The sequence below is a fragment of the Perissodus microlepis genome, chromosome 10 (assembly GCF_051167445.1).
Source record: "Perissodus microlepis isolate ML-2025 ecotype Zambia chromosome 10, ASM5116744v1, whole genome shotgun sequence".
NCBI lineage: Eukaryota > Metazoa > Chordata > Actinopteri > Cichliformes > Cichlidae > Perissodus > Perissodus microlepis.
The window spans coordinates 14362521-14388213 of record NC_140470.1 but is presented as its reverse complement, the minus strand read 5'-3'; the positions used below and the strand labels follow the sequence as shown (position 1 = coordinate 14388213).

Genomic DNA, 25693 nt, shown 5'->3' with positions numbered 1-25693 from the left:
GGCACGACCCCTCCCTGTTCCACCATGACTGTGCACCAGTGGACAAAGCAAGATCCATAAAGACGTGGATGAACAAGTTTGTTTTGGAAGAACTTGACTGGCTTGGACAGAGTGCTGGCCTCAACCCGTTAGAACACGTCTGGGATGAATTAGAGTGAAGACTTTGAGCCAGGCCTTCTCGTCCAACATCAGTGTCTGACCTCACAAATGTGCTTCTAGAAGAATGGTCAAAAAATTCCCTTAAACACTCATAAGCCTTGTGGAAAGCCTTCCCAGAAGAGTTGAAGATATTGCAAAGGGTGTGCCTACAACATATTAAGTTTTATGGATTAAGAATAGTTTTTCACTCTAGTTCATAAGCATGTGAAGGCAGAGAAGCAAATACTTTTGGCAATATAGTGTATTTTCCTTCTAAAACTCTATGGAGATTCCCAGTAACAGAGCTCTTAGTTATATGCTCCTCATCAAAGCTTAACCATGCGCTATTGATTGGTCTCCATCCTACAAAACAATGCTTTGTTGGCAAAACATGCCACTTGACTAAGTATTATGTTTTACTCAAAGCGGAACAGATATGCAGTAACAGAAAGAAGAGGTCATAAGAAGCCTGGAGATATTTGATATGCATTCCAAATTTTTCTCCCCTTTTGTAGGATAAAGAATTGTAAGGACTTTTATGAGATTCTCGGTGTGCACAAAAGTGCCAGCGATGAAGATTTGAAGAAGGCCTACAGGAAGTTGGCCCTGAAATTTCACCCTGACAAGAACTTTGCTCCGGGAGCCACAGATGCTTTCAAAGGTACGAGCTTTGGCGATAAAAAAGCAAAACGAGCTTTTATTGCCCACTTCATTGTATTCTACCAAATGCAGAAATTTATGAAAGCTCACCAAAGTTAGTTGTGGTCCGCTCAGCAGCTGAAACCTTGTGCAGGTAGTGTCTCATTTAAAATGGATTTTATCAGGGCTTTAAGTTTTTGCAGCTTTTAAATGTTTTTTTGGTATTTCTTTAGGCAGTTTGTATTCATTTTTGACTGTGAGGTGCAGAGGGAGAGACATGAGACGCACTGCAGATATTGATCCAAAGATGAACATTAAAGTCAAATCTGTTTGGAAATCCAAGAAAATGTTTTTTGTAGCTCTTTGCATGAGAATCAGCACCGATTTTGTTCACTATTAAGCCTCTATGGCCATTAGTACAGGAGCTGCTTATTTGCATCCGCTGCCTTGCTCTTTTCCCAGCTCTGTTGCTGCTTATGTTTTTTTTACTTTGGACTTCATGCATCGCAAATTTTTCCCCTCTCTCCCTACAGCAATAGGTAATGCATATGCAGTGCTGAGCAATCCAGAGAAGAGGCGGCAGTATGATCAGTATGGAGATCAGTCTGCAAGTATGAACGCACCCCAGCAATCCACCCACAGTCGGCACGGACACTACCGCAGCTTCCACAGGGACTTCGAGGCCGACATTTCCCCCGAGGAGCTCTTCAACATGTTCTTCGGAGGAAGGTTTCCCACAGGTATGACGGGAGGAAGGTAACTGAAAAGGTCACTATTCCAGGTGGCTTTTAGTGGGCAATTTGTAATAAATTTGCAATTTAAATATTTCCAATAGAGCTTCCAACAAATGAAAACGCAGTGAGCAGCAGTATTAGTATTTATGGTTCATTTTGATTGCTATATTTTAGGTATATTACATGCTTTTTTTATGTTTAAGTGCAGATTCCATAGCACTGTGTTTCTCTACAGGAAATATCCACGTGTACACCAACCAGGGAGCCTCCTACTCTCAGTTTTATCAGCCTCGTCGTCGACGTGCTCATGAAAGGCGCGAGGAGGTGGTGGAGGAAAATCAGAGTCAGGTCAGTGACTCACTAAGCGTGAGGAGAAATCCCTGTTAAACAGCCTCAATATTATGTTGTTGTCGTCTTTAATTCTTTGATCATGAGTCTACAGAAAAGCACTGAAAGGTTCTGGAATTCCTTTTTAACATGACTGTATCCCTTAAGTGATTGTTTCTGCTCATATTCCAAAGACGTAGAAATACCACGCTGGCATGAGTGCGGCGTAATCATTGCAGCCTACATACAACATTGCATGCTTTGTAAACTGCGCTGATTTCTATCTTCCCACAGAACACCTTCACAGCTCTTCTGCAGCTTCTCCCCGTGTTGGTGCTAATCCTCATATCAGTGTTTACTCAGATGATGGCTACTAACCCACCCTACAGTCTCTTCTATAAGCCGTGAGTCTGTTCGACAACATATGGGTCTCACTACTGTGATTTTTAGCCATCTTAAGGGTTCTGACATGCTTGACGCTGTAAATCCACTGAATTAATTTGGTTTGGTTTTGGTTTCAGAGCCATGGGGCTAGTGGTGTCCAGGGAAACGCAGCACATGGGTGTACCATACTATGTAGACAAGGGTTTTGAGAAGGAATACCGTGGCGCTGCACTGGAGGAGCTCGAGAAAACCATCGAGAACGACTATATTGAACACCTGCAGAGCAGCTGCTGGAAAGAAAAACAGCAAAGTAAGCAAGCAGGTTCTTTGTTTGGATGGGGAGTATAAACTGCTGGGCCAAAAAAAAAAAATCCCCACTCTCTTAATATTTAATTAGACTGCCTTTAGCTTTGGTGATGGCCCACATTTGCTGTGGCATAAATTTTGATAAGCTTTTACAGTGTTAAGACATTTATTTCCATCCAGAGTTGCATTCATTTTTTTCCCCTAAAATCTTGGATTGATGATGGTAGAGTCAGACAACTATGTGGGCTTTCTTGAGCCATGGTTTTCTTAAGGCTACACAACTAAATAATTATTTGAGCAGTGAGTTCTGTTATTATTATTTTTTATTAATAACTTCACCTAACACTTAAGTAATCTCTAATTAGATTCATTTATTTTTTTATTTTGACCCCATTCCTTTCTCAAATATGATGATTCTTGGACAATTCTTGACCCAATTTTAGATTGTTGTTGTTTTATTTAGTATATTAGTATGCAGGGCAATAATTTGACTCTTCTGAAACAAAGTATCATCTTCTCCACTACCTCAAGATATGTCTTCCAAAGCTGTTATTTAAGAAATAAGAAAATACTCAGTGCGATAGTTTGTTTAATAATCTACTGCAAGCTCAAATATACAAATCACTGCAGTAATCATCTGGAAGGCCCCCTTACTTTTTTGTAAGGGAGGGGCAGTGTTCATTACTGCTAATTTGTTAAAGTTCAGATCCTTAACATCCTCAACAGCGCATCATTGCATTCAGTTTCAATTGTGAAAAAACAATCTGAAGCCCAGGAAAATGTAGGGTTTGTCTTTTATGGCCGCCCCTCTCTAAGCCTGGTTCTGCTGGAGGTTTCTTCCTGTTAAAACGAAATTTTTCCTTCCCACTGTTGCCAAGTGCTTAATCAAAGGGTGTCATTTTATTTCTCTATTATTGTAGGGTCTTAACTTACAATATAAAAGTGCCTTGAGGCAACTGTTGTTGTGATTTAAAACTATATAAATCAAATTGAAAATGGGACTAAATTTCCATATCTGTGTGATGATTCAACAGCTGCAGAGATTTTTGCTGGTAGAGGATTGTACCTGCTTCCCAGAGTTTCTGCCACACTCCCATGCTGTAGATAAAAGATTGACGTAGCTAATGCTAGCTAGCTTGGTGCATCTATAGACGGCGCGGATGCCTCGCAGAGACATCGGGTCCTGCTAATTAGTGCTGACATGTAAGATACATTTCACAGAGACAAAAACTAAGAGCAGGCTTAACCACATTCAAATCCATGTTTTTTGTTGTTGTTGTTGTTTTGTTTTTTTGTCAGATGACTATTAAAATGATCCAACAGCAAAAACATGGTCAAGAGGGTTCAGGGCAGTGAATCAGATTAGCTTAGGTGATGCTGATCAGTCATACTTAGATGCTTGTGCCTGTACTTCCCTGTCACTAAAGCAGCCACACCCCTCAACATTCATAACTGAAAGCCTTTAGCAGGTGGTATAGAAATGAATCTCCCTTACCGTTGTTATAAAGAAAGTTTTTGTAGCCAGCCTCAAGTGACCATTTGAGGAACTACAGTTTTTGGGGGTTTTTTGGGTCCTGCTCTCGATCTTTAGTAGTGTTTCTGACTGCAGGATAAAACCAACTGTTTCCATCTATTTCTCTGTTTATGGTAAGCTACATTATCAGTCTGCTGCAGCTTCATATTTGTCATTCTGTTTCCTTTGCAGAATCAGACTTGGCAAACCTCGGACAGCTGTACCGAGACGACCGCTTAAAGCAGAAGGCGGAGACAATGAGGCTGGAAAACTGTGAGAAACTGCATCGATTGGTTGGGCGTCAGAGAGGAAAATGAGGACTGTCGGAGAGGAGAAAGTGTTTCTTTACAGACTTTACAATAATGTATTTTACCTAAGTGTGTAATTTATCCAATCTGGCCACTTTGTGAAGAAATCTCTTTGGGTACAGCACAGCCAGTGGGAGATTATGCCGCTGGGAACGATGTGCCTTCTCTCCTCGTGTCGATGGTAGAAAGTGAAGTTGCATGTTAGCTGCCGGCCCTAGCTGTGGTGGTAGCGGTGACAGGTGCGCAGTCACTGTGGAAGCGTGTACGACGTCTCAGAGCCTTTAAACTTTCTTATAGAAATGGCATGACATAAGGGGGCTCCCTTTGGGGTTACAAAGGCAGTTGTATGTTCACGCATACATGTTTTATCTGGTTGGGTTTTGTAGTTCACCTGTATTTATTTTGGATGTTTCTGTGTCCTTGCTCAAATTTTAGGTGTATTTATTTAGTAGATGATAGAAGAAACATTCATTTTTCTTTCCTGTTAGAAATGAAGTACAGTGTACTGTAGTCTTTTATTTTTAGTCTGCAACATTTTATTTATGATTGAAACATAGACAAATCACTCATTTGGACCTCGAGCAATAGGAGGCACAGTAATATTTTACAGAATATGCTGTTTTCTGTTTGTGCTGCCAAAAAAAGGAGCTGCTTCCTACAGCAGAGCTTCAGGCTCCCTGCGTCAGCGCTTGCATAGGTGTTTATTGTGTTGGTCATTTAGAAATGGCATTTCAGCCGAAAGAAAAGGCAGTTCACAGTGTTTCTTGCTGTATATGGGGAATCTTCACTATAAGCAGTTTGTATGGTTTTATGGAGTTTAAATGGCTTGCAATACAGTTTTTTGTTTGCTTTCATAACTGCAAGCTCAGATGCTTCCAGAAAAATGGGTTTTCAGCTCAAATCTAGATATTTTATAAATCCAATACCCGTAATTTCTTCTGATCTTTTATAACAATAATGATAATTTAAAAATAAACGTAAAAAAAAAAACAAGAAAATGTTTTGAAAAACTTAATATATAAGAATTGAATGGCTATGATTAGACAGCCTAATCCGATAATGGTAACTTCAGTCAGTAGTGGCTGGGAGTTTTTCAAAGAAACAAGCATGTCTCTTTGTGCTAGCAGTCGTAGTCCTCCGATGCACTGCTGCCTCCCGGTGTCATTTTGTAAATAACGGAGACTGTTAAACTCCTTGGAGACTTTGTTTTCCACAACTAACTTGTGGGTATGATCATTTCATCCAGACAGAAACCAAAATTGGGACTTTTACTTGCCATGTTCTGGTCAAATCACGTCATCACTAAGGGGATTCTAACTTATGGAGCCCTTTTTTTTTCTTTTTTGTATATTTATATATAATTATATTATTTTTATTTTATTTTTTTTAAATAAAAAAGCTCAGCTCACACAAACCCTATACAGACATTAATACTTGTTGCTGCGCACTAGGACTGCCAGACTGCCTTAGTTGTTGTCATACTTGTGAAATATTCAGGTTCACCTCAAGCACTTTTTAAGTTCATAGTGACTCCATATTGTTACTGTTGCATGCATCTTTGTGATTTTTTTTTTTTTTAATTAGTTGCAAATTATTATTTTTGGCTAATACATCTTCATAACTGCTGAAATTATAAATGTAAACTGTCAGAATATATTCTGATCCACACTGGAAGTCACAAACATGTAAATGACATTATATTTACTGTGATACACACGAGTCAGGGTTTGGTATTAATCAGTGCGGACATACCCCTTGAGTTAGAACTGCAAAGTTAAGCTTTCAGCCAAAAATACCACAAAATTAAAGAATAATCAGAAAATCTTCTTGGTTTCTGTCTGGTTTCTTTTTCACGGAGGCTCTTTGAATGCATCATTAGTTTGGTCACCTTGTTAAACTAGAAAATGATAGAGGGGAATAACGCATCCTAAATTTACCTCAAGCTCAGGTTAAGCTGCCATTTAAGAACCAGCTCTTAATTTCTAGCAAATAATCATGGATTTAAAAACTATATCACACAAAAAATATCAAACGGTGAGCTTCAGCTTCACTGTTTACTGGGTCTGAACCTAATTTGCGTTGTAGCCATGATGCAAATTGTTCAAACTGGACTCAAAGTCTTCAGATGTTTTCACTTTTTTCAAATTATTTCATTGTAATTTAACTTTGAATTGCTGTATTTTTCCTCCATCATTCTTCACTCTAACCCTTATACAGAAGCATAAACAGTAAAAGGTCCCACAGTTCACTCCATGTCAGGATTAAAAACCAAGCCAGTGGATTCAAAGAACTGTTTCTCGAGCTGTCGCTTGTGAAATAGAAAAATTGTAGAAACTCTAAGATTCTTCCTGGAGTTCACCCCACAGCCAAACAGAGAAGCCCAGCAAGAAGGGCCTTCATCCAGGTTGTGACCGAGCGCCCAATGGTCAACAGTTTCAGACGTAATCTTCACAGATGGGAAAGCCAGAGTGGCTTCAGTCCACTGACTGTCCTTGAGCGGCTGAGCCAGAACCCAGATGTGACGCTCATGACACTGGTAGAGAGAGCTAGAGATGGCAGTTTTCCAATCTGATAAAGCCTGAAAGGATTTGCCTGGAAAAATGGATAACCTGCCTTTATCCAGGTGTGCAAAGTCTGTAGACTTAGCCAAACAGATAAAAAGCTTTTAAAGCTATCAACAAAACTTCTGCAGAGCACTGAGTAAAAGATCTAAAGGCTTTTGAAAATCAAATACTTGTGATTTACTTTTAGACAAATTTTGGGGGAAAAAAAAATCTGGCATGCTTTTACTTGGTTATGGGAAATTTATTGTATATTGATGGGTTTTTGTTTTTTTAATCTTGAAAATTAAAAAAAAAGTGTGGAAAAAGTGACAGGGTCTTAAATCTTCTCAAAGCACTGTAAACGCTTATCTAAGACAACTTGTTTGTTAAGCAGACCAAATGTACAAACTGAGAACGTCTCGTACTTTGAATTACATAAAAAACAAACATTTGTTTGCTTTTGCATATTTACAGGGAAGAGCGAGGACAGAGAGGCATCATGAGCTACTTAACCTGGAAATATCTTGGCTCGGGTTCTATAAAAGTTACAAGCTTTATTCATTGGGTCATTAATATTGAACATGATTGAAGAAAAGCAAGTGGGAACGCTGTGAAAAACGCATCTCCTTCGGTGTGCACACAGGGTTTAGTATTAGAGTGTTCCTTAAAGCCAGTCCTGAAAAATACTAAAAGCTTCCAAAATCAATTACGGTGCATGAAACATTAGCCTCGCAACAAAAAAAGGGGAATTTCACACTGACAAAAACAAAAACAAAAAAAAAAGCCAACTGTTCTCACTGATTTGTGCGCACATAGCTTGCATGAGAGTTTGTGATTGGCTCGAACAGTGACCGCTGTGATCGGTTTTGGGTTGGCACAGTGGAAACGTTTTGTGCAAATTCAAGTATAACGTAACAGCTTTTTTTTTTTTTTTTAAACAGACTTTAAAGTAAACAACAGTTTAGAAATGTAACACTTAATCAAAAGCACTGAGTATGTAGTAGAATAAGCATGTAGGTACTGTTTCACCAAAGTGTCACATTGATAAAATAAATCCAACACAAACATTACAGTAAAAGGATATCAAAGTCTTAAAATTAGATCTTTAAAATCTGTTTTACACCTGCAGTGAAAACGCTTCTGTTTGAAATCAACTTGCCCCTCTGGCCAGACTTTTGGCCTTCTGGACGCTAATCTGGGGATCAACTTCAAGCCCAGTTAATTCAATATTCAGCCCAACTGTATAATAGGAGCATTTTTTAAAAACCTCTCTACATCCCCATGAACTTCAGAGCAGGTTACGTCTGAGTGATGTGCAGCTATATCTATGAAAGGTCTGACATGGTCTTTCAGAATGCTCCCACTCTAATCTGGGATTATACTTTATGTAATCCACGACTGTATGGCTGTCTCAGAACAAATTAGCATCTCCACACTGCAGTCTATCCTTTTAATCTAGAGTGCAAGCAAAGGTTACACTGCACCATACGCAGAGCCACAATCTGTGCAACTGAGAGACAATGAGATCAGTCTTTTCACTTTATCTCAGGGACACCATACTGATACAATATCATACTGATGGTTTCATTTCTTCATTTTGAGGTCAGCTTCTATGGCACTACGGCGCCCTCTGGTGCCTCCATCCTGCAGTGGAAGTGGGGGAAAAAACATTTAGTCTGAGCTTTAAGAGACTAAATGAAGTATTTTAATAAAACCTTCTTTGTTTGTTTGTCTTCTTTGTTTGAATATATGTAACTGCAGTTTTAAAGGTAGTAAGGAGGGTACTTACAAAAAGAGAAAGAAGGAAGGCAGGGGAAGACATGGACACAGTGTCCTGTAAGAGGAACATGACAGATAAGAGCTGCAACTCAGTAGTGTGCTGAAAATCTCAAACAGGAGCAAAATAATACAAAGAGAGAGACAACACAGTACATTCAGCTAGAGGAAAACTGGAGACAAGCTTTAAAAACACACATTAACTGCTATAACACTAGTACTACATTTACTATGTTTTGTTGCTGCCCTGCCATTACGTTACAGGACGATGCCACATGTTTAGCTCAGGATCTTTATGTCATGTAAGCTACAGATATACAGAATACTGTTGTCAAGCCACTTTTCAAGGTACTGCAGGACATTTTAGTCATCTCCTACCTTTCAGTGATTTAGAGGTTCCCATTAACATCAGTATGCTATGACCCATCATTATTTAACTCTTTAAACTTTCCTATCTTCAAATGGGTTATCTGTAATCAGAATATCTAAAGAAACAGAAAAAGACATTCTGCCAGACTAGATGACCGGGAGGAAAAATACTTTATTTCACCAAATACTTTGGGTGTAAGTAATATTGAAAGTCAATGTTAAAAATGAAAAAATATGTATTTTATATAGTATGGTCTGTAGCATAAGTGTTTTAAAATCATTATTAGTTTAGCAGTTCTTTATGCAGTGCTTTTGTCACGGAAACATCTTTTATAAATCAAACTAAAGCTGATTGAACAGTAGCTTCAATTCATTAGACCTAATATCCAGCAGTCTGCTTTCTTAGTAAACACTCATTGAATGCTTTGGATACACTATAAGTACATAAAGGCTTCAGACATTAACTTGAGGTTACTCTATTCCATAACCTCTGTTCTCTGATAACATGAGTGAGGTAAGATAAGCTCACCTCTTCCTCGCTTCGTCCAAGGAGGGGTATCTGGTGAGACACCTCACTCATGTTATCAAAGATATGCAGACTCCCATATTGCCAGATAAGCCCATCTGAACGACTGACTGCCAACTTAGGAGGTCTCGTGGGGTCATCTCTAGCCCACACTTAACACAGTGTGGGCTAGAGATGGTGCAGTGACATCCAACCTGTAAAACCTTGCAAACGTCAAAGGTGAAGCCCAGCTCGCTGCACATATCTCCTCTATAGAGACACTCCTAAAAAGGGCCCAAGAGGTTGCTGTGCTGGAATAAGCCAATTGGATTGCCTCAGCATCTAGGCACTCCTGTTCAGGGGAGGAGAAAGGAGGAGGGCAAAAAGCTTCCAGCTCCAATGGGGTGCATTGGAGATGAGGATTTTGGGGCACAAAGGCCGGATTTGGCCTGAGCGTGACTCTAGAGTTATCCCGCGTGAATCGGGTGCACTGTTTGTGTATTGACAGTGCATGAATATCGCTGATATGCTTCGCAGATGCGAGAGCCAGGAGCAATGCAGTCTTCAAAGACAGGATTTTTATTTCCACCTGGCTTAGTGGTCTCAAATGGTGGCTGTGAAACTGCCCCCAGCATCAAGGATAAATCCCATGTGGGGACGAGAGGTTTAGAAACCGGGTGGAGTCGTTGTGCCCCTGTCATAAAACAGCGGACTAGCGGGTGATGGCTCACTGGGCCATCCACGAAGCCCACATGACAGGCTGAAATGGCTGCTAGATATACTTTAATTGTGGAAAAGGCCTTTCCTTTATCTAACAGTTCCTGGAGAAAGGAGAGAATTGTTGTCACAGAGCACTGAAAGTAGAGAGTGTGAGACTTTCCACACCACTCCTCAAATACCCTCCACTTGTTCTCATACAATGATCTTGTGGAGGGGGCTCTAGCATTCTGAATAGTGGCTATAACACCCTGGGCGAGTCCTCCCATACTCAGATTCAACCTCTCACAGGCCAAGCCCACAGGGTGAGGGTGAAAAAAAATCTCCCCCCTGGCCTGGGAGACTAGGTCTCGTCACAGAGGAGAGGCCAAGGTTCGCTCCACAAGAGGGGCATAATCTCCGCTAACCAATGGGACCTTATCCACCTTGGGGCGATCAATATTATTGTTAGCCCTCTCTCTCTCACTCTGGTTAAGAGTGGGAGAAATTAAGGCCAGTGGAGGGAACGCATAAAGCAGAACATGTGGCCAATTGTGAGCTAATGCATCTACCCCTAGCGGAGCCTCCTGGTCCCTCAGGGAGAAATACAGTGGACACTGAGCGTTCTCCCTCGAGGCAAACAGGTCGACCTGTGACTGGCCAAAGCGGGTCCAGATATGGGTCACCACCTGTGGGTGCAGGGTCCAGTCCCCGTACTGCGGGTTTCCCCTGAACATTAAATCTGCTCCCAAGTTCAGAGCTCCTGGAATGTGAGCAGCTCTCAGTGACAACAGATTGATGCTGCTCCACATGATCAGTTTGCGAACCAGCATGTGCAAAGGACAGGACTGTAACCCGCCCTCTGTTGATGTACGCCACAACAGTGGTGTTGTCTGTTCTGATCAGAACATGGTGGTTTCTTAACAGTGGAAGGAAGTGTCTCAGTGCTAGAAATGCTGCTAGCAATTGTGGCCAGTTTATGTGAACACCCCTCTGTCGTGAGTCCCAGTTGCCGCTCACTGCTCTGCCCTCATGAGTGGCACACCAGCCCGTGAGACTCGCGTCCGTGGTCACCACCTTTCTGGCTGTGAAAGCCCCAGTGACACCCCCAAAGTGAGAAATGTGGGATTTCTCCAACAGTGGAGTGCCGCAGCGCAATCTGCTGTCACTCTGATATGGTGGTGGGTATGGTGCTTTCGATTCAGTCTCCGTGATGCAACCCATTGCTCAAACTCCCTCATATGCAGTCTGCCTACTGGAATGACCGCCAGTGAAGACACCATTAATCCCAGCATCTGCAGGCATCTTCTGAATGGGAGATATCTTCCCACCTGAAAAATGCCGGCATGTCATAGCATTTTTTTGACTCTATTCACCGAGAGACACGCTCTGTGCGAGGTGGCGTTTAGAGCTATTCCTATGAAAGAGATGGCCTGAGCTGGCTGCAGGACATTCTTTTCATAGTTTATGGTGAAACCCAGAGCCATCAGGTGATCCACTGTCAACCTGGTGTGCTCTCTTCCCATTATTTCTGACTCTGATAGCAGCAGCCAATCGTCTATGTATGTTGCTATGCGGATGCCCCGCCTCTTCAGTGGGGCTATGGTTGCCTCTGTGCATTTCACAAATACCCGAGGGCTCAGTGAGAGACCAAACGGCAGGACCTGGTACTGGTACATTCTGCCCTGAAACGCAAATCACAGAAAGTTTCTGTGAGGCGGGTAAATACGGATGTGAAAATATGCGTCCTTCAGGTCTATTGATGTAAACCAATCGCCTGGGCGAACTACATGCAGCAGAGTGGTGGTTGTCAACATCCTGAATTTGTATGACCTCAGATGCTGATTCAGAGCCCGTAGGTCCAGTATCGGACGCAGTCCCCCTCCATTCTTGGGCACGAGAAAATACTTTGAGTAAAAGCCGCATTGGCTCTGCTCCTGCGGTATTTCTCGTACTGCTCCCTTTGATAGCAAGGTAGATATTTCTTCTTGCAGAATCCTGGCTGATTTGCCTTTTGCAAGAGAGAAAATCCCTCTGTGAAATCAGGGAGGGGTGGTTGCAAATGGTAGCCTCGCTCTAATGTCCTCACAATCCATTCTAGCGTAGCGAGAGCTCGCCATCTCTCTATTCTTGCTGACAGCGGCCCCAAAGTCAGGCACTCCACAGTAGACGGGACTTTGGCTCTCTCTTGTGGTGGAAACTGGTCCTGCGGGCCAGACCCGACTGCGCATGCGCGGGCGGACCTGCGCTTGACCAGTGTTCATGGGGCCGGACACCACTGAGGAAATCGGCCCCGGTGGTGTCTAGGGTTGTGAGGGCATTATGTTTTTCAACATATCTGTTTGACTCAGCTGAACAGTGTCTCGTTGTCTAGCCGGGTGGACGGCTGGTGATTTGAGCAAACCTGCGGCAACTGGGTGGAGACGGGGGCGCAGCCTGGGTCTTCCTAGGGAGACACAGCTGCAGGGCCTCTCCCTCTTTCTTTTTCTCCTCGCACCGTCTTTGTATGGTGGCAACGGCAGTCCCGAAAAGGCCAGCGGGGTCGATGCTTTCATCCAGAATGTCACGTTTTTCTCTGTCCAAAAGCCCCGACAAGTTCAGCCATCTTGCCCTCTCCTGCAGGACGATGATGCTGAGAGCTCTGCCCGCCGCTTGTACTGCTGCTCTAGTGAGGTGGAGACACTGGTCCGTAACGATGCCCAGCTCTTCCCACAGCTCGCTAGCATCGGGCTTCGCAGCAGTCTGGTCCTGGAGCTCCGTCGAGTAGGCTAGCAGGAGCGATGAGGCGTTCAATGCCCTCACAGTGGTGGCAACTGATTTATACGCTTTGTCAGCCAGGGAGGACTGCAGGGGCTCGGCCTTGAAGGGCAGGGATGGACCAGATGAAAGTTTCTGGTTTGGGTGGAGATGAGAAGTCACTAGATTCTCCACTGTGGGGATTTGGTAGATGCCCTTCTCCTTCATTCCAGCGCAGTCATATGCCGCCGCTCCCTGCACGGGGTTGGGTGACGAAAATGGCTTTGCCCAGCAGCGTGTGACCTCGTCCACGCATTCGGGGAAAAGCGGCAGTACCTGCTTAGTAGTGCGCTTTGCTCTGGGGAGCCCTTTACCCTCGTATCGTGAGGTGGAGGTCTCCGTTGTCACGTTGGGCCATGGGACTGCCAGCTTTTCAGCTGCCCGTTTTGCAACGTCAAATAGCTCCATGACGCGGGACTGTGTGCCGGTGTTATCACAATCGGCCCCTTGAGTCGCAGAATTCTGACCAGAGGGGGCAAAGAAAACATCGTCATCCTCACCCGAGACGAGATGTTCCAACGGTCCCTCAGAGGATCTGCTGAATAGCTCGTCATTAGCCTCAAGGGAATCAGACAACATAGCTTCGCAGCTGACCTCGGCATCGTCCACCAGCGGGAGGATGATATCCATCTCGTTGCCCCAACTGGCGCCTGGTGTGGCTGACTCAGTGTGCTCCATCAGTGCGCCAATTGGAGACAGCATTGGGTCCTTCTTCGGTCGGCTAGCCTGGCAGGCTAGCCTTTGACGAAGGCTTTTCAGAGTAAAGCGAGCACAGTGTATGCATGAACCCGGTGTGGAAATAGCCGCTTGGGCGTGTTGCAGCCCGGGGCACATCACAGAAGCGTCATGTGTATCTGAGCCTGAGATTTTGTAATCGCAGGGGCAAATTCTGAAGAAGCGAGAAGAGGAAATTGAATGACGGGTGACGCTGTGTCACACCCTTTTATCCTGTCTTTAAATCTGACGTCATTAGGCGTGCCTGGGCCCAAACTCCGCTGCAGGTCCCTAAGTCAAACGATCACTCCAGCATTACTGAGAGTTGAAAAACTGTCTAAATTCTTTCATCTATTATAAAATGATTAGTATGGATACTCTACCAGGTGTAACAATTAAGTTTAACATCCAGGCATCCATGAAAACAGAATTTATGAAATTGAACGGAGTTAGAGGTTAGCAGGAAGTTAGCTTACTAGTTTCCATCTAAATATAACATACCATGTTCTGACTGAGGGATTTCTGAAACAAATTAAGATGTACAGCTCTGCTATCACTTCCGACATAAATGAAGACAGGAAAGTAAACAGCAGTGATGTTTGTAGGGTTACCGAAGTTTGGCTAGCTGGTATATAATGATGTGCTGCGTGATCGCTAGCGACACAGCTATGTTAGCATAATATAAACAGTGAAGCTGGAGGATGTTACTGTTACTCATTAACAGGCAGGGCAGCATAGCTGGTGACTTTTTTCCATTCGATAAAAGTTAACATGAGGGTTCCTGAAGGTTAGGGGCAAATGCAGTTGCATAGCAGGATCCTGTAAACGGACCAAACTTCAGTCAGGAGAAAAACTGAGATAATCCATCCACAATACAAGGTTAGTCATTAAAATACTACTGCATGGGCTGAGCTGTAGTTACATGTAAGGTTTTAAAAACTGAGCTTTAAAATGATTAGTGGTAATAAAAACCGAGAGAGGCCGACAGTGATCACTGACTGTTTTTAGGGGCTTGTTGAGATTGAATAGAACAAGATACAAAGCATTAAAACATGTTAAAAACACCGCAGCCTTATTAAACGCAGAGTAGTTTGGGCCTGGACGCAGGGTTCATCACGTCATCACTTAAAGACTGGATAGGGAGGAGGGTGGCCCCTCCCAGACGCAAGCGTCACGACTGCCAGCCAATGCTGGCTGGAGTAATGACATAGAGGCTTCTGAGGACAACGCTGAGAGAGCGTCGCCCATAGTGAGACACCGAAACGAATGTTTGAAGGAGAACAACCTGATTTTCATAGCATACGAAGCCAATGGCTACCTGAGAAGAACTGATTTAAAATCAAACGTCATGCTTTGGAAAATGGCCATCAAATAGTTTGGCATCACTTTCTTCTACCTTTGTTGTCTCACCCTTTTCTCTTCTTCTGTACTCTGCTTTTGTCAAAACTCTAGTGAAGCACCTTGTCAGTAGAGTCCTGTTTGCGCGTGCTCTCACGGCCTCTCAGGCTCTTGGCGCTGATACCAGATTCTGACGTCTCCATGATGAGCTGGGTAGCTAGAAACTGTTGGATCTGCTCCAGGACGTCACGCTGCATCTCCAGAGCCATGTGGTACACGTCGTGGTCCAGGCTGTTGTACATGACTGCGTTCTGAAACATCAGCATGATGTCCCTCTGGAACTCTGCGGTGGTCCGTATCAGACCGTTCTCGATGTTCTTCTTTATGGTTGCCAGGTCCATGGGCCTGGAGAACAAGAAGCGAAGACAGTTCTGTCTGAGATGTTTTTCCTCTAAAGCTCCAGTAAAGTGATACAAAAATATTCTTTGCTTACCTGTGCACAATACTGTGGTATCCAGGCGCAATCTCTTCTGTTACTGGCTGAAGGAAGACATTTGCATACCTACAACAGGTTTACACGATGTGTTACAGAAAAATATCGGAGACTGCATTTAGTGTTAAAGTTATGAATCAGATTCTGACCTGTGATTGGCTGCTGCTCGCCACACAAGCATAATGGCTTTCTTCCAGATTTTGTGAGCCTGTAGAGCTTCCAGATCCTCACTGCACACAGAACTGCATGTTGAAGGTCAAAAAAGGAAGTTGTATGAATGCAGAAACTAATCTGCTGCAAAGTCAGTATTCTTACATCATCAGCACCATCTAGAGCAGGCGTCTCAAACTCGTCACCCCTACTTGCAGCCTGTATATTGACTAATGTGTACACTTATGTCTGCATTTTTATTTTGTTAAATACAAACAAAGTTATAGCAGAAGTGTTGCCACGTGTCTGGTCAGAAAGAGAGTACCAATTTGTTTATTTGGTAGTTCAACGAAAGGCTTCAGTGAAAAAAAAATTAATTCACATTTGCAGTTTTTCCTTGTTATACAATATTTGACATTTTAAAAAACAAACATAACACCACATTTTCAGAAATATTTGTGGGTGTTTTCTTGTTTGTTTGTTTTGTACTACTTGAACACTAAAGTGGTCCTCCAATGAGATGATAGTGCCAGCAGTGGCCCACAGCTCATTTAAGTTTGAGACCCCTGATCTAGAGTATAAATGCATTTCACTTACAACTGCGAAGAAGCTGGGCTGCTGGGGATGGAGTCTGCAGTTGTGTGGAGCTGCAGTGAAGAGGAAGCCGTATGGAGGCTGTATCCATCCTCACTCTCACTGGCCGCCGGTTCTAGCTCAGTTTCGCCGTCTGGCTCTGATAGGAATTCTTCCACCCCATCTCCCACTTCTTCTCCACACACCTCTGGCCCATTAACTTTGTTTTGCAGGTTAGTCCCCGAGGCCTTCTCTCCTCCCCCAATAGTTATTGCGTCCTCCCTCTTCGTCTCCTGCAAAAATGTAAAAAGGCACAGACAGATTCAGACAAAACTGAAAGTGCCGGGTTACTGTGGAGCACACTGCAAATTTTAGTACAGCAATTACAAGCATCATGCTCGCTTTGTCCTCATACAGTGCTATACCTTTGGATGCCTTTCTGTCAGTGGGTTATCTTCTAATACCGAGTCTGTCAAGATAGTAGAAATGAATAATAAGGTTTGCAAAATGCATAGTCTGACGCAAACTGCATGTTACGTGGCAAGGCAGTACAAATGCTTAAGCATGGATGTTCGTACCTCCGTGGATTTTTTCAGGGATTTGCTGTGCCCACTTCTCACGTTCACATTTTATGGATGACATTTGGGTTTTTGAGTGCACCGCCTCTCCGGTCTCTCTCACTGCTGCAGCCTGTGGAGGCGTTCCACTGCGGTAGTGCTCCAAAATCTTTGAGTCGCATCCAGATGAGGAAGAGGGAGGAATGCTCCTCAGTCCCACAGGAAATCCTGCAAGATGGTTATCTTGACTGTTGCAAAAAGAAGAGAGTGAAGCTTCCGTCCTCTCCTCCAAGCTACAGTGAAGAGATGAAGACTGTACAGCCCCAGTGGGCACTGTGGGATTGTGTGGCTCATGAGGCTGGAAAGGCCCAGAATCCCAGGCAGCAGACAGAGCGTGGCCATTTTCTTCACAAAGGGACAGAGCAGCCTCAACTGCAGCTGCATCCAAAGCATCAGCAGCTTCATCAGCCTACAAAAAGAAGCATACAACGAATACTCATATTGTAAAAAATAAATAAATAAAAAAAAATCCAAACAGGTCTCATAAATTATTTAATGTAACCTAAACAGTAAGGTTTGTTGACTTTTAGAACCTTCTCTTCAATGATGGCGATGATGTCCCCCACTGTCTTCAGGTCCAGCTCATGACACAGTGACACAGTCACATCGTCCTCACTGAGCTCTGACACCTTATCTTCTACCATAGAGGAGACAGGCTGGCGTCCAGGGGCCACAGATGGCACCATCACATTTACCTCTGCATGAATGCAACAACTGATTTACTATCTGTTTAATATTTCAACACCATGAATCTAAATTCTTATTTGGTATAGCATTATTACATCTTTGCTAGTTTAGAGCAGGTGGCCAAGAACAGATCTGATCAACAGGTCACAATTAAATCCTCTGTATACAATGCAAAGTTTGTGATATTAAGAATGTGAGGGTGTTGGATCAGAAAGTGGACAGACCTGCACTTGCTGAGATGTTTGATTGAGCAGGAACTGGAGTGGTGGCAGAGAGAGGAACACTGGAGGCAGAATCTACACTGACCATAAAACCTAATGGAGGGGAAAACTGGGCGGGCCCTGCTTCCAGGAGACGGGACAACATCGGGGCACCTGTCATGCAAGTATTCACACATGCATTAACACATGAAGTGCAGAGCTCTGACAAAGCACCTCAGGCTATCAGATGGTCAGAGTATTAGCAAACATTTGTGGCAATGGCAACACCAGATAGCACCCATGCATTCAGAGTTCAAGACTAAAACTAACAATTATAAAACATGTTCAAAGAGCTAAAGATAAGAAGACCTATGGGACGCTTTTTCCTGTGTCAAAGGGGGTTCTACTGAACGCTTTTTTTACTGGTATGGTAATCTGTTGCTTTGTGAGACATTTCTGTTTATCGAAATCCGAAAAGTAAGATTTGCTTTTGTAACAAGACATACAAAACTCAAGACATTTTAACAGAGATCAACAGTGATCAAACACAGCATCTGTACCTGCTGCCTGAGAGAGAGGCTGACAAGGTGGAGCCAGCTGCAAGTCATGTGCTCCTGACACATTACCTGTGGACACGTCACCATCTCCAATCTGAGATAAAGATGCATACACAAATCAAACACGTCTAAAACATGAAGCAGTGCTGTTTAATAATAAATCTGTTGCTCATTAACAGGCAGGGCAGCATAGCTGGTGTTTTTTTATCCCATCAGTGGTGTCTGATCAATACTGGGTTTTTAAGGCCAGTGCCAATAAAGAGAGAAGGCAAAATGGTTTCTTCTTCAAGTCCAGGATATGTGAAGTGAATTTTATATATACAGTGATTTTAAACAGAATCCAAATTTAAACGATAACAGAGAACTGTAAGGAGACAGAATGGATAGCCAAATTATTAGACACCCTCTAAAGCACAGGAATTCTTCACGTGATCATATAAAGGTAGACTGCCCTGCAGTCTTATACAAGTTAATTATTGGCATATATATTAAAGCCCTTCAACAAACCAATCTGGAATTTGTGGCCAAAATACTGCCTTTCTTCAGTAACTCTGACAGGAGGGGAGATGGTGGTGGTGTGGCTTTCTGACACAGTAACTTCTTTTGGGTGGGGTCCTCTAGCAGGGACCCGTGGCTGTCATCATTACCAGAAGGCTCAGCAAATGTCATTAGCCTGGCTGTTCCAGAAGCCTAGAGACAGACAGAGGGAAACATGACATTTTATTAGGATTTACAGATGTTGTTATCAGTTCTCTAATATGTTTTCTTTTTTGTCTCTGAAGGGAACAGTCAAAAGTATTAGACTCATTTCCAAAACAAAAACAGTCATTTTCTATGCCTTACATCCCATATAGCACTCCTGGTAAATTACACCTAAACACCTAAAATTATTTTTTTTAGGTATTATGAGCCCGACTTTACCAAATCTAAATTAGTGGCACACAAGAAACACATTACATTACATCTACTAGATATATACTGGACATATAATGAAGGACATTATATCTGCTGAGTGTTGTGGTGAAATAGATAGTTTCAATTTGTGACTATTTAGCGATTTTTCTTAATAGCACACTTTGTCACACTTTGTTTAAAAGGGATTTTAAAATTCTAGTATGATGATAAAATAGATGGAATGTTTTGTAAATTAGCCAATTAAGTCACAATGACAAATCAAATGTCAATTAATTAATTAATGAGGAGAAATCGGTCCGTGGGGGAAAAAGACGCATTTAGCAAGTTTGCAAAGTGTTAACTGGCAGGAGCTAACCTGGTGCTACAGTCGTGATTACTGTAGAAGACCTGGATGCTAAAACTACATCTACATTGGAAATTATTTGCTCCCCTTGCATCATTTTGAAGCTGACGGCTGGACGCCTGCAGACATTCCTAGATCCGGCTGCCTAGGGAACCCTCTAATCTACAGATATCGACAGGATTATTAGCCCACCAATGAAAATATATTAGTATTAGTAAATAAGTATTTCCCAATTGCTGTTACACCTGGAAAAGAGTTTTTAAGACTTTTTAAGAATAAAACACCCACGTTTTATTACATTACTTTACTTTAACACAGAAACAAAATGATTTCATAAAAACAGAAACTACCAGGGTTAAAATTATTAGCTCCCCTGATGCTAACGGTCAATTGTGTATCCTTTTTGCTAGATAACAGCCTGCAGTCAACTGTTGTAGTTTTCAGCAAGTCTCGCATGCATCTCCTGAGCAATCTCAGCCCAATTTTCTTTGGTGAATCTCTCAAGATCCTTCAGATTTGATGCTCTCCAGGCATGGACCTTGGTCTTCAGTTCGCCCCACAGATTTCCAATAGGCTTCAAGTCAGGGCTTCGACATGCCAGTTGTTCAGCATGTTCGCTTTGGTCTTCTGGAGGTAGTACTTCAGAAGAATTGTTTTAGGTTGTGTTGGAAGGCAAAGCGACGACCCAGACTCGGTTTTGTTGCTGGTGGAGGTTTTCTTTCATAATCTTCACATATCCTTCTTCCTTCATGATTCCTTCCACCTTGACAAGATTTCCAGCTCCAGATGCACTGAAGTCTCCCCACAGACGGTGTTCTTTGGCTTGTATGCTTCTCCCTTCTTTTTCCAAACATAAGCAACATCTCTGTGGCCAAAGAGCTCTACTTTCATCTCATCTGACCAAAGAAACGGGTTCTCCAGGTTGCCCTCAGTCTGGCCTGAAGGTGTCTCTTTTGCAGAAGTTTTCTTAGTCTGCAGCCTCACAGTCCATTCCTATGCAGGGTTCTGGTGGTCGTCTTCTTTGAGACTACAATTTCCAACTTCCAACTTTTTGCAGTTGTTCTAAGGTCTTTAGACACGTCACTGACTAGTTTTCTTTCCCTAGTCTTTGAAATCCTTCGCTTCTACCTCTGCTAGGCTTGTTCGGTACTGTGTTGCTCTATTTGAATTTCTTGATGATCCCTCTCATTTCAGTTCTTGACACTTGGAAAGGCTGTGATAACTTTGTATATACATCTGCTTTGGAAGCAACAACAATTCTTTTTCTCAAGTCTAAACTGTTTTGGGTTTTTTTTGGCATGATGTTCTCTCCAGTAACAGCTCAAACCCTTGCTGAAGTTTTTATAGTGTGTGTTAATTAGAAGATAACGCTCAGTTTTAACTTGATTTTACAAACCTTTAGCACAAATCTGAAGCACATCAAAGTCTGTTACGCATCAGTGGTTTGCACTATGGCTCAATATGAAAGTTTAATAATACTGAATCTGGTAACTGTTGTGTTTTCTGAAATAATTTTGTTATTGTTTCTATATCATTGCTTCTATCTAACATTCACACACATTTATACTCCGATGGATGCACTGGAGAGCAACCTGGAGCGACCTGAAAACTTTGACAAAAACTTGAAATTTAATTAATGCTGCTATCACAGCTAATTACTGAAGCTTGAAAGAGCTTTTGTAATTTGCATTCTAACTAGCCATGTGTTCATTTTGGCTACGCTGTTGGTGCCTGGACTGCAGCTTTGGAACGATTGATTGAGCAGCCACGCTAGCACTAACAGACAAGGTGCAATGCTAAGCTGATGGCCTCTGACGTTTCCTGTGAAGGAAAAAGGTACTTGAATGTGGAATACATTCCTTCTATTAAGCATATTTGACACTTCCTGTCTGTGTTTGCCAAAGGGTCTGTTACTGCTGCAATGTTCAGGATGTTATAAACTAATTAAGGATAACACAAAGACACCTAAACAGCCTGTCACTCAAGGCTATTGAATCTGAGCTCTCTGGAAGCAAACGACTTCAATCAATGGTATTAGTGATTAAGACAGACCTTCAGTATTTTGCATTCTAACTAGCCATGTGTTCATTTTGGCTATGATGTTAGTGCCTGGTTTTAAGATTTATTTTAGTCTGATGAAAGCTGCAATTTTTACAGACTTTATATGTGGAGAGTGAATTGAAAATAAAATAGAATACTAAAGTTTATTTGTAGTCTACAACCCAATCATGATCAAGTGATAATGCCAGGGGTAAAAATAATTTACCAATTATGTTTTTTCTTATTCCCCCTAAAAGAACATGACAGAAACAAAAAATATTTATAGAATCATTACACCATTATTAAATACTAATAAACACTTTTACATGTCTGAAAACGAGGCAGGATAAGTGAAATGTCAGGCATTGTCATAAGTAACTCTGAGTCTTCAGAGACTTACATTCTTTGTAGATGTAAGATCCAGTGTCAAGCACTCGAGTTGGTCACCTGGGGAGAACTCCTGGCTTGGGGAGCTACAGCCTGAGGGCGAATGCATGGTGACACTGGGTATCCGCTTGGGTGTGTTCTTTGCCACCTGTCTGGCTGAAAGAGGGACGGGCAGCATAGAGAGCCTTTTCTTGTGAGTCATACAAAAGCAAAGCTTTTCTTTTCAAAACAATGCTCTCTACACGGGCTGTCCAATTGGCTCAACCTGAGTATGAAAAATGCTGACATCTCTTTTGACAGGTGATCACCTTGAAATGAAGGATATTTTCTTTGTTTATTCCCATGTTTTCTAGTGCCAACAGCAGTTTAAAGTTTGTGGTCAAACAGTTCCTGCAGAGTGCAGCACTTCTAAAATACCTAATCAAGTCTTGATGAGCTTTCTGTAAGACCATTCTTAACCCAGTTTAATTGTCAGACACATCTCAGTTTTTCATATTTTCCTTAAAAGAATCCAGACTTTCTTCTAATTTATAAAAGTTTTCTCGAGCAATATCATCAGTTTAATAAATTTCAAAGTTTTTCTTTGGACATCACCTGCTTTTTCTCTCATTTTCAGTACCTGACCAATTTTAGACAACTTTTACTTTGTTTGTTTGTTGACCCACTTAAAACTGACCAATAAATCATGAAAGCCAAATTATCCCCATTTCTTTAGTTTAAAAAACTCCAAATAAAATATACTTTTTTGTCATTTGCCTTTATTTGATAGTGGAGACAGACAGGGCCACAGGTCTGATTCGAAACACGGCCACTGCCTGCTGGCCGGCCGCCTGCTCACCCAAGGAGCTAAGCTGGCAACCAGATAATAGTTTGAGGCACAGGCATAAAATTGTACTTTTGAACTAACCAGGGGAGCTGTTATGAAGAATAAAGGTGGTATTTCCAAGTATTGACTTTCAAGCTTGTTAGAAGTGCACAAACCGTATTTTTCCCATGTCTCTGCTGCATGTTTCAATAAATCACTGCACCTTTTTCCCATTTTCTTAGCAAAACATATAGAAATGAGGGTTGGCTCATGACTTTTGCACAGAAGTATATGTTACTTGTATCACAATGTCTGTTATATGAAGAATCTCTTCTGGTTTCAGTGGCACTAAGCACAAATATATCTAAGAAGTTACTTTTCATGTATATTACTAGCAGGCCGACTTAGCTACACAAAGTTATCTCAGTTTAATAATCATAATCTCATTGTTTTTTTATTTTCATTATTTATGGATGACCTGTGTAATTACTGAAATATAATTCTTTATGGATGTGTTCCTCAAAAAAGACCCCTGAAATTGAAAGAAATACCTTGATAAGCAGCATCTGTGTTTTTTCTTTTCATCTCTGCTTCCTCCTCCTCCTGTTTCTTCTTCCTAACAGATGCATAACAAAAGATCATTTCCTTTGTTGTTACAAAGAGAGTCCAATGAGTCCAATGTTTAAGGTTTGCAGGAGAAAAAGACGTGCACGATTGTACAAACAGGGTTGATAGATTTGTTGCTTCTTACAGCAGAATTTCCTCCCATAGCTCTTTCAGTTTGGAATCCAGATGTCCTGCTTGAATCAGTTCAGCCTCTCTCTTCAGCTTCCTATGAAAACAGCAGTATGTCAGCTCATCTCACTGACGCAGTTTGAGGTGTGTGTCTTTTTTAGATGAATAATGTGTTCATGCTGGTTACCTGTGCTTCTCCTGCGTTTCTTTTATCAGCTTCTTTAGTTCCTCGATCCTCTCAGCCGTCAGTCTGCGAACTATCACATCCTCCACTGTCTCCACCACCTCACCTTTCTCGCCGCGCTTCCGCCTGAAGGTAACAAAGGCATCAGCTCGTAACGCTGCATATCCTCTAGATGCATTCATCAAACAGGGTAAAGCTACACAAGCATGTTTGAAGTTGAAGTCACTTATGTGCTCACTTTGGGGCCTCTGTCGCTTCCAGGAGCTCTGAGTATTTGGAGGCACAGTGCTGTGAAGATCCAAAAGAGTATCAAGAACAACTTCACTCAAATAGAGTGCGTGAAACCTACTGCAGAGATCATGGATTAAGTTTTTAATGTTGTGAAAGCAGCCCTGCGATAGTCTGACAACCTGTACAGGGTGTTCTCTGCCTTTCACCCTGTGATAAGGTGCTTTGGTCATACCTTTTGAGAGAACCAGTCAGGTGGTCGCCCAGGTTCTGCAAATGGTTTTATGGCACGACTGACCGATACCCTGATGAAAAAAGCATAAGACATCCCAAGATAAATACAGTTCTAAAGATTATTAGACTTAAACAATGTTCTATTTATGCAATGGTTTATTATCTTTATATTTCAGGAACAAAATTATATTAAATCTATTTTTTTTTCATTTATAATTACTCTTTTATTTGTTACTTCATGCAAACCTGGTACTAAATTAAAGCCAGCCAGCACTGGGCTGCATCATGTATGCCAGTGTAACAGATAAAGAACGACATGGCTAACCATGGTTAAGTCATCCTATTTGTATGTCACTGTGTACTGTAACAGGAAAGCAGACCAGCAACCCTTTTAAGTACTTAGGCACAGGAATACTAACAGAACCACCCTAAGTGACAACATCTTATCTTAAAACCTAATCATAAGCGAAAGGATACATGTGTAACTAACAACATCTAATGTGCCAGATTATGACTCACACTATTGAGCACATAATACAGAATCGCTGAAACCAGCTGAAAGAGGCATGCATTACCAGTTCTGGTCCCCACTCTTCATGACAGATGTGGCCAAACACAGCTTCTCCCTCACTGACCATGGTTCTGTTGGTCCAATGACAAGCAGCTTGTGTTCTGCAGACGTGGACGAAACATAGCATATACTTTATGCAGTATATTTTTAATACAGACTGTGTTCTGCTGGACGTCTCCGGCCTGGATCTTTTTTCTTCTTCTTCTTTTTTTACCATTATGATCGAGCTAACCACCAGTACCGGCACTTTAAGCATGCAACTGCACACACAAAGAGAGTGTATTTGATATAACTGATAGCAAACGGCAGTCACCACCAGTGTAAATAGAGCCGTCAACTCGTGATGACAACCAATAATCCGTGCAGGCTGCCACGCAGGGAGCGAAGAGAAGTTAGAAGCGATAAGATCCAAGTACGACACACACAAACACACACACACACACGCTAACGGGTAGCATGTCATGACATTTGCTATTTTCTAACGTTACTCACTTCCAGCCCCGTTTGCCATCTTCCTGTCATCCCAACATCCCGTACATCTTGGTAGATAGAAACCCGGCGATTAACAACGCTGGCGATATGCGAAGGCGATACTCATAGGCTAACATCAATGGATGTTAGGCTGGATGTGGAGGCTCTCAAGATTTTTCTCACTAGCTAGCACGCTGAATCACCGCTGTTGCCCGTTAGTCTCAGTCTGGTATGCCAAAGCTTTTGGTAATTTAAGGATTAACCAGTTTGCTAGAATGCAAAGACTGCGTCTGTAAAAGAGTAAAAAACGGTCTAATTACGTTAGAAAGAGTTTATGCTACCAAGCGACAGGCAGCCAGACGAAGAAAAAATTTTAGCTTACTGTAGCCATAAACCTTATTTCTCATTCTAGCTAGC

At 42.2% G+C, this 25693-nt stretch overlaps 2 protein-coding genes across 4 annotated transcripts in view; one reads left to right on the top strand and one right to left on the bottom strand.

The window, feature by feature from the left end:
• Positions 1-8536, top strand: part of dnajc18 (DnaJ (Hsp40) homolog, subfamily C, member 18) — a 12538-nt gene extending 4002 nt beyond the window's left edge. Inside the window, exons 3-8 of the mRNA XM_084942306.1 lie at positions 654-799; positions 1311-1517; positions 1747-1859; positions 2133-2242; positions 2360-2532; positions 4234-8536. Coding sequence (XP_084798432.1) covers positions 654-799; positions 1311-1517; positions 1747-1859; positions 2133-2242; positions 2360-2532; positions 4234-4358 — 874 coding nt within the window. The 3' untranslated portion in view covers positions 4359-8536. The remainder of the gene's footprint in view (positions 1-653; positions 800-1310; positions 1518-1746; positions 1860-2132; positions 2243-2359; positions 2533-4233) is intronic.
• Positions 7427-25693, bottom strand: brd8a (bromodomain containing 8a). 3 transcript variants are annotated; one of them, XM_084942304.1, is made up of 20 exons: positions 25298-25693; positions 24810-24906; positions 24236-24305; positions 24011-24060; positions 23776-23898; positions 23605-23685; positions 23405-23469; positions 22062-22204; positions 18871-19053; positions 18367-18457; positions 17831-17980; positions 17453-17616; positions 16881-17328; positions 16728-16771; positions 16327-16595; positions 15729-15821; positions 15580-15648; positions 15209-15491; positions 8682-8726; positions 7427-8536 (listed from the first exon to the last, which is right to left on the bottom strand). In XM_084942304.1, the coding sequence occupies exons 1-20, from the start codon at positions 25314-25316 to the stop codon at positions 8477-8479; spliced, it is 2547 nt and encodes an 848-aa protein (XP_084798430.1). In that variant the 5' UTR covers positions 25317-25693; the 3' UTR covers positions 7427-8476. The 3 variants fall into 3 exon arrangements, 2 of the variants coding, with proteins under 2 accessions (XP_084798430.1, XP_084798431.1); XR_014801551.1 differs by having other exon boundaries at positions 8418-8536; positions 15159-15491; XM_084942305.1 differs by lacking the exons at positions 24011-24060; positions 24236-24305; positions 24810-24906; positions 25298-25693 and having other exon boundaries at positions 22062-22200; positions 23776-23887.